Here is a 12,376-nt window from a genome sequence, read left to right as displayed (position 1 = left end):
ACTTATGACAAGGTCATTGGACAAGCACTAATTGAAATGCTTTCGTAATGGTATGCCATATGGGGAGAGCTCAGTCATGATAATATAGTGGAATGAATTCATGACTAAATGAGTTTATAATTAATACGCGAAAAGTTGGAACTTAATTATAAATCATTTGAGCCTCAATTGCATATGTTCAATCGGTCCCTCTAGCTCGTTGAAACTAGAAATGAATTGTGTGTTCGAATCGAAATGAACATAATGAATAGAAATAGAAAAATGGAAAACATTCAGAAATAATTATGGTTTTCTCCAAAATGGAGAAATAGAATCATTTGAGAATTAATGTGGTTTTCTCAAAATGGAAATTGAAATGAAAATGAAAATGAGAAATGATTCATTTGCAAATGAACATGGATTACTCAGAAATGATCAGAAGAATGAATTTATGCTTTTGAGATATTTTAAAGCCCTCAAATGAAAATAAATCATTCGATCATAGTGAACAAGTTGAATGGTGAAATATTAAATATATTTTTTCGAAATTTTTATCAGGGGTAAATTTGGATGAGAAAATTATTTAATTAAATATAAATATCAAAGTTTATTTTGGGTAATAGAAAAATAGAATTGGGTTGATCAAATTACAAAGTACTGAGTCGAAAAGTCTAGGAAGTACTCATAATTGGACCCGATGTAAAAGAGACTCAAAATCCCCTCATGGTATATGAAGGGGCAGTAGCCGTAGTAAGAATACTAGGGGATGCCATCCACCCTACTCTTACTTTAAGTATGAACTTGTTTATCTAGTTGAAATAAACTTTTACAATTCAACAAATGTTCTACTTTCTATTCCTATAAATAGATGACAACAGTCCAAAAATAGAGTGAATTTATTCTCAACTATTAAATATATTTTTCCGAAATAACAATTCTACTAGTTTCTATTTGGGAAGTGATTTTTTTTTCTTTCCATATAAAAGAAAAGAATTTCTAGTTTTGTATTTTGATTCAATTGATTCGGGCTCACATTTGTAGTAATTCGAGGTATGAGAATAGTGGAGAAGATTGTTTGGTTGAAATCCGAGAACGACAAGGAATCTTTTATCCAAATTTTTTTATTTTCTATTGTGCAAGTAAACTGCTTTCAAACTGGATTTTTTCAACAAAATGTACTAAAAACGCTAAAATAAAAGTTTTCTAACACATTAAAAATACATTAAAAAGTATTTATATTAAAAAAAATACTACCATAAATATAATCAATGTTTTATTATATTATAAAGCAAAAATAATCATAATAATTATTTTATTATATTAAATATAATTTTAAAATTTTATATATTAGGTTAAGTTATTTAGTTGGGTAAGGTTTTCTTTTTTCTTTTTTTTTTAGGTTTTGGGTAATGATTTTAATTATTATTAAGTTGGTGATTTAATATAAATATAAATAAATAATTAAATAATATTTTTATAATATAATATATTTAGGTCAAGCCGAGCCGAGCTCGATAAAAAAAATTATGCCCAATACTCAACCCATATAAAAAATAGGTTTTAAATTTTATTCAAACCTATTTTTAAAATATCGTATTTTTTTCTAATCTCTCCTAATTTAAAGCGAACTTTCGAACTTGATTGAATAGCCAAACACATAACAAATTTACTTGTGATGTAGTTGACCCTATAAAATATTCTAACAAAGCATTTTCTAAGATGATCATATTAGATAAATTTTAATTTTAATTTTTAAACAATATCTTAATCACTAAAATATTCATAAATAAAATTTTATAAAAGATTATTAACCACATCCTACCAACCCAAAGAAAAAAGAACAAGAGGACCACTTCAGCGAAAAAACGAAGAACTTTTTCATCTCTAATCCAAAAATAATTAAAGCCACAGATCAGATGCCACGTGTTAACCTGGACAGGTAGGACTTAGGAGTGACAGCACGCAGCTGTAATTTTAATTTCTCTTCTTTTTTTGCCCTTTGTGCATGAATTTTCGTGGCGATTTTTGATTTGCAGGCAATTAAGATAACCAAAAGGACGTGGCCTGGACTTTCCAATTTTAGCGTTATACTGCCAGCCTGTCTTTTCAGATATTCCCATATTATTTTATTTTTCAAAAAAATTCAATTAGAAAATAAAGAAAAAACATTTAAAATTATTACTCTTTTTTTTTTTTTGTCTCTTTTTCGTTGTTGGCTCCTCTTTTTCCTTTATCCTCCATCCACTCTAATATTCTTTTCTCTGATCTTTCTGATAATCCTTTCCTTTGTTCATATTCTCCCTTTCTGCTTCTTATTTATTTTCTTTCACCTTTTCCTTTCAAGGTACTTCTCTTTCTCACCCTTTTATTTTGTATTTCGCTGTTCCTCTAGTTTGATTCTTTTTTTTTTATGATTTGAATTTTAGATTGTAGATCTGATCTTTAAGAAAATTAAAATTTAACAGATCGAGAGAAAAAAGAATGGCAGAGGAGCATAGATGCCAAGCGCCAGAAGGCCATCGTCTTTGCGTCAATAACTGCGGCTTTTTCGGAAGTTCGGCGACGATGAACCTTTGCTCCAAATGTTACAGAGATCTCTGTCTCAAGGAACAGGAAGCTTCTTCGATCAAATCCGCTCTTTCCTCTTCCCCTTCGTCTTCATCAACGGTCGTCGAATCCATTTCTCAGGTTCCTCTTTTGGCTCTCCATGAAGTCAACAGAGAATCGGCGGTTCCGGAGATTGCATCGGCGGCCGAACAGCGATCGCAGCAACAACCGAATCGGTGCATGGTTTGCAGGAAGCGGGTCGGGTTGACCGGATTCAGATGCAAGTGCGGTGTTACGTTTTGTGGGTCCCACAGGTACCCTGAGAATCACGGGTGTACGTTCGATTTCAAGAAGGTCGGCAGAGAGGAGATAGCACGCGCTAATCCCCTCGTCAAAGCAGAGAAGCTCGAGAAGATTTGAGTAGAAGATGATGATGATGGGAAGCCAAGCCATTGGGAAAATTTCAAATTTCATCAAACGTTGATAAGGTCGAGACACGTGTTTCGGAGGTGGTCCCTACCACCAAGAGTAAACCAATTGGGCTGGATAAATATATTTTCTTCTTAAAATATAAATATTTTATAATAATATTTAAATTATGTGCCTCTTTAGTTTTTTTTTTTCTCTTCCTCTTTTGCTTTGTAAAAAAAAAAAAAGTCACTTTTTCTTTTCTTCTTTTAATCCCTTGTGGTGAAAAAAAGAAAAAGAAATGTAGATTCCTGCTTCTTCCATTTGAAGTTTTTATTTATATTTTCAAGTAATAGTGTGTAAATGTGCTGGCAGCGGCCGATCATGAAAAGCCATGAAAGCTATTTCCTTAAATGTAGTTGTTTTTATTGGGGTGGTCCTTCTTTATTATCTTTTGAAAAAGAAAATGACAACTTCTGTCCCTTCCATTTTGTTTTTATGTTGCATCTTAAATTTACAAAATAAATACTACATTATTTTGTTAATTCAAGATTCTTATTACAGTTTCAATTTTATCAATTTAGTGATCGGAAAAGTATTTTCTTATGAAAAGCATTAATTTCGCACTTACAGGTTCTTTTAAATGTGCATAGTCGTCTTGTCGTCTCTAGCTATTCAAGGGGGGGATTAACAGTATTTTGTATTTAGGATTGAAGTCTAAAGGTTTAATGTAATTACTAAAAGACGACATGGGTTTAAATTTCAAGATGATTTCCTTGACAACGTTCGATGTTAAGGATGGATGTGTCAATTTATTGTAACATCCATGATTTTGACAAATTTAAAAGAATGAATTCTAACAACACTGTGGTGGGTGAAAATAATGTATGATAATTTTTGACTAAATGATGAAGTGTTGCCCATATTTTAAGAACTCTGTTGGAGATTAAAGAGATCTTGAAAGAAGAAAATACTCTTGATTACTCATTTATGAATAATTTTACGTAATTTTCTGTTTTATTTATCAAAAAAATAAATAAATTTGGTCTAAATTGTCAAAAAATAGCCGGAAATTAAAAAAAATGTGTTTAGACCATTTTCTTGAAAAATGACAGGATTAGGTCGATTTTATAAAAATGCTTCCATCTAACAGCGTTTTAAGGTGAAATATAGAAAAACACGTTCACGTGGAAGCGCTTCCCCCCAATGGTCAACACCCCAATGGCTCTTTTCCTCAATGGTCATATTTTCCATTTCTATATAACCCCTCTCCCATTTCATTTTTTTAGTCAATTCAATCTCAGCTCTCTCTCACATTATCAAATCTCTCTTAAATTTCTCTCAATTCCCTCATAATTTCTCACTAAAAATTTATTTATCTCCCAACTCAATTTCATTTAAAGAAATTGTCTTAAGTTTCTTGTAGATTATTTTACAATTTATTTTTGTGCTTTCCGAATTTAACAATGACACCGTCTCTAATCTGTTTGGATGAGAAGCACATTTTCGTCGATCAATTGTAAATGGTAAGATTTTTTTTATTATATTTAATGTAATTTAATTTAATTATTTTATTATTATATTTTAATTAATACTTTGTATTTTTTATATATAGGTGGAAGATTGAATTTTGGAGACTTATATTCGTAATTTACCCGCTCTTCATCACCCATAATCGAATTGTACTTAAGAGATGCCGAATTTTTGCATATGGCCCTTATTAGTCGAGGGTGTAAATTGGACCCCACACTAGTAAGCGCATTGGTGGAAAGGTGGAAATTTGATATGCACACATTCTACATTCCATGCAGCGAGTACACTATCACTTTAGAAGATGTGCAATTACATCTCAAGTTATTGGTGGATGGGCCAATAGTGACTAGGTTAGTTCACGTAGCCGATTAGAGAGACGTGTGCAAGCAACTTTTGGGGTGGGTTTCGAAAACCATTTTTGGAGCCCGGATAGATATGAATTGGTTAAGAAGAAATTTCAATAGGTTTGATGAGGACTCGACTGAAGTCCAAAGAGAACAACACGCTCAGGTGTACATCATTATGATTATCGGAGGTCTCTTAATGCCCGATAAGTCACCAAATCTCGTCCATTTAAGGTGGCTTCTGAAACTCGTCAACTTTAAAGAAGTAGGTGAACTTAACTAAGGGTCAGTTGTGTTGGAGACATTGTACCGGAAGATGTGTCAGGCGACCGAACCATATAAAATCAAAATCAGTGGTCAATGTTTTGACTACAATCATGGGTGCGGTATCGATTGCCTTTTTTACATCCTCAAGTGGGCTACCCTTATACATTCCCACTCGTAACAAGGCAAAATTTATTAGTTAATATATTGACCACAAAAAAATTATTTAAATTTTAAATTATTGTTTTAACATATTAGTTCAATAGGTAGAACCATGAGCCGAGTTACGTGGGATAACCTGATGAGCTTCGAGATATACGACTTTTGTTAGACTATGATCGAAAGTGGATGAATATATTTTTTTAATTTTGAATTATATAATATTAATGTAGTTCATTTAAAAATTAGTAGTACATAGATAATTAAATTTTTTATTATTTTAATATAGTTTGAATGGACACCTTACTTTGATATGATAATTCAAGAATGCATCCTGTCGGAATTCTTGGTCAATCCCAACATTTGGCACGTGAAGGTTCCATTGGTAGTGTACGCTACCGTGGAGATGCATGAGTCGGATAGATTGTTGCAACGATTTAGGTTCTGGCAATCGATTCTAATGGCACCCCTAGACCTCGATGATCTACATCTTGTCGACTTGCGGGGGAAGATAGATGGGAATTGGACTACATTCCACGCTCAACATATCAACATCTGGAACAATAGGTATGAGTTCTTACCTACTCGTGAGCCCATTTTCGCTCCTAAATAAGCCTGCTATTCGCAGTACATGCAATGGTTTAAGATCAATGGCAAGCCATATCTACTAGGTGAAGAGGCAAGGGGCAGGCCACAACATACGAGGAGGCCACGACAGACGCTTATAAATCTAAGGAGAGGAGACCATGATGGAGATGATGAGATGAGTCAATCGTTTACACCGACACAAGAACCACACCGATGGTCACACCACCAACTGGTCAATATGACTTGACTTATTCTTGTTCTTATACTAACCCCTTCTTTTTTACATAAGCACCATACATTGCACCACATTTTCCTACTTCTACTTCGACTTCAAGTTTTGTTTATGGACATTTTTCCTTGACATATTACATGTCGATGCCATCAATATTTTTGACGACCACGATACCGACGACGACGTATAGGCCGTCTCTGTTTGGCGCACTGACCGAGAGTCCGATTGCTATGCCACTAGTGTATGGGACACAATACAGTTATACCCTTACACCGATGGTGTTGCAAACACCTTTGAGGTCACTATTCTACCAGGGTAGACCATATTCACAACTACCTTATAATAACCCGTTTTAGGGTCAAGTTAGAACAGTAGTTTCAGGACCACAAATTTGAAGTAGAAATATTTATTTTATTATTTCTTTAAGGTCTACAGTATGATTTATTGATTGTGTGAAAATTTCGTTAAGAAATTTTATCGATAGGGTGTCCAATTTGTCTAATAGGATTAAATTGCAATAGGTGCAAAATAAGTATTCTAGAAGCTAGAGGTGTCTAATTGCTATGAAATTTTAAATTGGAGGTCTTTAAATGGTAATTAGACCATTATAATTTAAGTTGGACAAAAATAGACATAGCTAGGTGAAATTTCAAAGTTTTAAGTGAAAGGCATTTTAGTCATTTGGTAAATAAAGACAAAATTAACTAAAGAAAAAAAGATTTCATCTTTTCTAATTTCATCCCCCATGGCTAAAATTAAAAAGGAGAAACCATAGCTAGGGTTTTCCAAGCTCTCAAGCTCGATTGTAAGTCCGTCTTTGTCTCGTTTTTAATAATTTTTACGTTTTTTTGAATGTTGTAACTTGATTTAGCTATTCTAAGGACTAATTTGAAAGAAAGTCAAAGTATAAAATTTTACCCATTTTGAATATTTGTGTATTTTGATGTTTAATGGTAGAAAATGTATGTTTGGTGTTAGATAAACAACATTTACCAAGTAATTTTTGATAAAAATGTCAAATAGGGACCTAATTGTAAAAGTTGTAAAATGTGTGAAAAATGTGAATAAATGAAAAATGTGGACTGATATGAGTACTAATAATATTTTTCTAGGTTTTGGTAATGAAGAGATTGAATGAAAATCGTTTTATGAGCTTAGGGACTAAAATGTAAAAAGTTGAAAAGTTAGGGACAAAAATATAATTTTTTCCACAAGGTATTTTTGGGATTAAATTGAATAATGTGATAATTTAATAAGTTAAATGTTGTATTATAGATCAAGAAAGACGGGGTTCTGACCTAGACCAGGGAAAGAACAAAGTTGTGACTAAATCTAACAATTAGCCATTTTGTATCGAGGTAAGTTCGTATGTTAAAAATAAGCTTTAATATAATTTTATTTTATTGCTTTAATATTGCATGAATTGTATGTTTGATAAATGTGGATGAGCTTGAATCTATGCACGAGTCTGAAGACGAACCGACAAGCAAGAAATCTCGTTTGAAACTTAAGAATAGGGTAGGATACAAGTGACATGTCACTAGGGTTAGTATGTGTTATGTGATTATGTGATCCGCACTACAGGAAAATAGGGTTTTAGCGGCGTTTTTAGTGGCATTTTATCAAAAAACGCCGCAAAAATTGTAAAACACAGAGCAATAGCGGTGTTTTTGTTAACACGCCACTAAAAACAGAGCAATAACGGCGTTTTTTGTTAAAACGCCGCTAAAAATAGAGCAATAGCGGCGCTTTTGGTAAAACGCCGCTAAAAGTCTGAGCAATAGCGGCGCTTTTGGTAAAACGCCACTAAAAGTCGGAGCAATAGCGGCGCTTTTGGTAAAATGTTGCTAAAAGTCATATAACCCCTAAAACCCCTAAACCCCTAAAAAATCATGAACACTAATCTATAACCCCTAAAATACTAAACCCCTAAACCTTAAAAACCTTAAACCCTAAACTATAACTTCTAAAACCCTAAACCCTAAAAAACATCACATGGATGTTGATGTGTATATACATATATATTAATGTAAAAGCTTATGTTCATAATAAATTATGGAAGCAATACTTAATATTGATTGATAGCTTATGTTCATAATAAATTATGGAAGCAATGCTATATATTAATAGGTGTTGTTCTTGTACGTCCTACCGGTGGCTGAGTATACTGGCATATGCTACGGATACTTGACAACTTGTGTGAGCAGCACCGCGTAGCCGTGTCTTGACTGATAGCTTGTGTGAGCAGGCCCGTTGATAGCTCGAGAGTGAGCAACTATGTGATATGAGATTTAAGGTAGCATTGGCTACATATGTGGCACTTAGTGTACAAATTTCTCGAGTATCCGACTTTGTTATTCCGAGTGGTTCACGGGTATGTCAAAGATGAGATTATGTGTAAATTCCTTTCGAGATGGTACAGGTTTGTACTTGAAGTTCATATCTATTAAATGCTTAAAATGAAGAATCTAGGGTAAGTTTTGTGATGGAATGAGTTATGATTATGATACCATGGTAAATGTACATTTAATTATGTTATATTATTTGAATGTTATATGCATGGTAAGGTTTCTTATTTCTTGCATACGAGCTTACTAAGCTATATAGCTTACTCAATTTATTTTCCATGTTTTTATAGTGTCACCAAGCTAGCTTAGAATCTGAGATCATCGGATATTCGCCTCACACTATCAAAACTGTTATTTTGGGTATTTGATGATCTTAGTATTTTAAAAGTATGACATGTATAGGGACTTGGTCATTTTGTTATATGTGTCATTGTGTTTTGGCCAAAACTATTGGCTTGTAATTGTCAAAGGTTGATGTGGTATTTGGCCATGTAACTTGGCTCATTTTGATTGAAATGGTTGTAAGCATATCTATATAGATATATATTTATGTATGCATGCATGTGCAATCATCCTTGTGTGATGTGGTCTATGAATGCTTAGTGAAAGATGGAATTGTGATTTAAGGCATGAATTTGAAATGTTTGGTGATATGATCTATGGATGAAATGATAAAATTTGTGTACAATTAGGTATCTTAAAAGTAGTCAATTGTGGTATGATAAATTTTGTATGTAGGATAGATGTTGATATTGCATTGGCATGTATTGGTCATAAATGTGGATGTTTTGGTTGCCTAAGTATATTATGTTTTGTGCCTTTGAATTGGTGTAGGTGTATGTGTGAATAAGGGTGGAAAATAGCCTTTATTTTGTCCACATGGGTAGACACACGGTCATGTGTTTAGGCCGTGTGTGACACATGGTTTGCCACATGGGCATGTGTTTTGGTCGTGTGTCCCCTGCACCTAAATTTTGAGAAACAGAATGCTCAGAATTAAGCACACGGATATAGACACAGGCATGTGTTTCAGCCGTGTGGATGACACGGCCTCAGGCACGGACGTGTGTCCTCGGCGTGTAAGGTCTATACCTATTTTGTAAAAATTTAGTTATCTACACGGCCTAGCGTACGGGCGTGTGACTTAGCCATGTGACATCAATTTGTTCATGCATTGCAAAACAGAGAGTTACACGGGTTAGGGACACGGGTGTGTCTGACCACACGGCCTGCCCACACGGGCGTGTGACCCCTGTTTAGGGGAAATATATTCTAAGCTTGTAAAAATTTGTAAAGTTTTTGGTTTAGTCCCAGACCACTTCCAGAGCATGTTTTGGACCTCGTAAGCTTGTATTAGGGACTTTATGATTAATTGCAAATGGTTTTAATTTGGACGCAAATTTATGACTCGAATTTGTGTGAATGCTTGTGTTGTAAGTCTGGTAATGCCTTGTACCCTATTCTGGTGTTGAATACTGGTAAGGGGTGTTACATTTAGTGGTATCAGAGCTATGGTTTAGTCTATTCTCGGCTAACGTAGCGTGTGTAAGAGTCTAACTATACATGCCATATATAAATTTTGATAGTGTGATGACTCTTGAAAACTTAAATTGTATTTTCATATAGTAAATGGATCCCGACCGAAAAGTAGCTGATGATGTAGAAAGTAATGTGCCGGCTCCTATTCAAGGGACCGCGCCATCTGAAAGTAGACCAGTGACGATTAGTCAAAGAGAAGAGGCTAAGGAAGCCTTCTTCTAAAGAATGAATAAGTGGTTTGCCGAGTTTGTTCGAACAAATTTGGCTGCCCAACATCCTCCACACCCACCTAACCCTCAACCAGTTCATGTAGCTCCCTAAGGTGTGGAATTGGTAATACTGAACAAGCCTTCAGTCAATAAGATTTGAATGCAAGGGATTGAAGAATTTAGAGTAAATGTCGATGATGATCCTGAAAGAGTAGAATTCTGGCTTGAGAACTCTATCCGAGTATTTGATGAACTTTCTTGCACCTTGGATGAGTGCTTGAAATGTGCTATATCACTACTAAGGGATATAGTATATCAATGGTGGAACACTCTTATATTTGTGGTACCAAGGGAAAGAGTTACTTGGGATTTCTTCCAAGAGGAATTCAAAAAGAAGTACATCAGTCAACAGTTCATTGATTAGAAACATAAAGAGAAATAAGGCCGTAGGACTGTGACTGAATTCAAACGAGAGTTTGTTAGGCTCAGTAAGTATGCTTGGGAATGCGTCTCAACAGAGGCTATTATGTGTAAGAGATTTAAAGACAGACTGAATGAGGACATCAAACTGTTAGTTGGAATTTTAGAGCTGAAGGAATTTGTTGTACTAGTCAAACGAGCTTGCGAAGCCGAAGAGTTGAGCAAAGAAAAGAGGAAATTTGAGTTAAAGACTAGAGATTTGAGAAAGAAGATGATGAATAAGTCATTCCAATCCTCGTTAAAGAAATAGAGAGATTTATATGCTCATCGACTGCTTCAGCCGGGTATTCCAACTGCTATCGTGGGAAGCAACATTTGGGTTTTAACGCCTAAACTATGTCTATATTGAGCATTGGTAACGGTAGGTCTAATAAGCCTGAATGCCAACACTGTGGGAGACGACATCCCGGTGAATGTAGGATGAATAACCGGGCTTGTTTTAAGTTTGGCTCCCAAGATCATTTCATTCGAGATTGCCCGGAAATAGTTGAAAAATATAATTTTCAGAATGCAAGATCGAGTAACACTGCTGCTAGAGGGAGGCCAGTGAAAAATACAAGAAATGGGACTAGTAGCAGAAGTGTGTCCAAAGATTCAGTTGTGAGATCGAAACCTAGAGCACCTGTGAGAGCTTATGCCATTCGTGCTTGCGAGGATACGTCCTCCCCTGATGTGATCACTGGTACATTTTTATCTCTATGATACTAATGTAGTTGCATTAATTGATCCTGGACTGACTCATTCCTATATTTGTATGAATTTGGTATGTAGTAAGAATTTGCCTGTTGAGTCTACTGAGTTTGTAATTAAGATGTTGAACCCCTTAGGCAAATATGTTTTAGTTGATAAAGTTTGCAAGAGTTGTCCTTTAATGATTCAGGGTCGCTGTTTTCTGTTTGACTTATTGCTTCTCCCATTTGATGAGTTTAATGTGATTCTTAGAATGGATTGGTTAACTCTACACGATGTAGTAATGAATTGTAGATGAAAAGTTATTGAATTGTAATGTCAGAACAATAAAACTCTTCGGATTGAGTCGGATGAGTCAGGTGAGTTACCTGTGGTGATTTTATCGATGTCTGCTCAGAGGTATATAAGGAAAGGTTATAAAGCTTATCTTCTGTATGTGTTAAACATGAAAGAGTCTGAATTGAAGATTGAATCTGTGCCGGTAGTTTGTGAATATTCGGATGTGTTCCTAAAAGAGTTGCCAGGGTTACCACCAGTCAGAGAGTTGGAGCTTGCTATTGATTTGGTATCGGGGACTACACCGATATCAATAGCTCTGTATAGAATGGCTTCAATCGAGTTGAAAGAATTGAAGTCTCAGTTGCAAAGTTGACAGATAAAGGTTTTGCGAGACTGAGTTTTTCATCATGGGGTGTACCGGTATTATTCGTCAAGAAGAAAGATAGATCCATGAGACTTTTATTAATTATAGTCAGCTTAACAAGGTTACGATAAAGAACAAGTATCCTTTACCAAGGATTGATGATTTGTTTGACCAGTTGAAAGGGGCAACAGTATTATCAAAGATAGATTTGAGATCTGGTTATTATCAGCTGATAGTTAAAGACTCGGATGTGCCGAAAACTGTATTCAGAACGAGGTATGGGCATTATGAATTTCTTGTTATGCCTTTTGGATTAACTAATGCTCCTGTTGTTTTTATAGATTTGATGAATCGGATCTTCCGACCATATTTAGACAAGTTTGTGATTGTATTTATTGATGACATTTTGATTT

The 12,376-nt window shown here is 34.6% G+C and overlaps 1 protein-coding gene across 2 annotated transcripts; it reads left to right on the top strand.

The window, feature by feature from the left end:
* Positions 1-2,059: 2,059 nt before the first annotated feature.
* Positions 2,060-3,348, top strand: LOC107948295 (zinc finger A20 and AN1 domain-containing stress-associated protein 6). 2 transcript variants are annotated; one of them, XM_016882793.2, is made up of 2 exons: positions 2,060-2,323; positions 2,445-3,348. In XM_016882793.2, exon 2 carries the CDS (start codon positions 2,461-2,463, stop codon positions 2,944-2,946), a length of 486 nt encoding a protein of 161 aa, XP_016738282.1. In that variant the 5' UTR covers positions 2,060-2,323; positions 2,445-2,460; the 3' UTR covers positions 2,947-3,348. The 2 variants fall into 2 exon arrangements, with proteins under 2 accessions (XP_016738282.1, XP_016738283.1); XM_016882794.2 differs by having other exon boundaries at positions 2,063-2,323; positions 2,406-3,348.
* The last annotated feature ends 9,028 nt before the right edge of the window (positions 3,349-12,376 follow it).

The sequence above is a fragment of the Gossypium hirsutum genome, chromosome A04 (assembly GCF_007990345.1).
Source record: "Gossypium hirsutum isolate 1008001.06 chromosome A04, Gossypium_hirsutum_v2.1, whole genome shotgun sequence".
NCBI classification, from domain to species: Eukaryota; Viridiplantae; Streptophyta; class Magnoliopsida; order Malvales; family Malvaceae; genus Gossypium; species Gossypium hirsutum.
The sequence above is the reverse complement of the archived record's forward strand: the minus strand, read 5'-3'. Positions and strand labels throughout refer to the sequence as shown.

Bases quoted from the DNA above. Each gene is read 5' to 3' on its own strand.
- LOC107948295 (XM_016882793.2), top strand. From the start codon at position 2,461: ATGGCAGAGGAGCATAGATGCCAAGCGCCAGAAGGCCATCGTCTTTGC.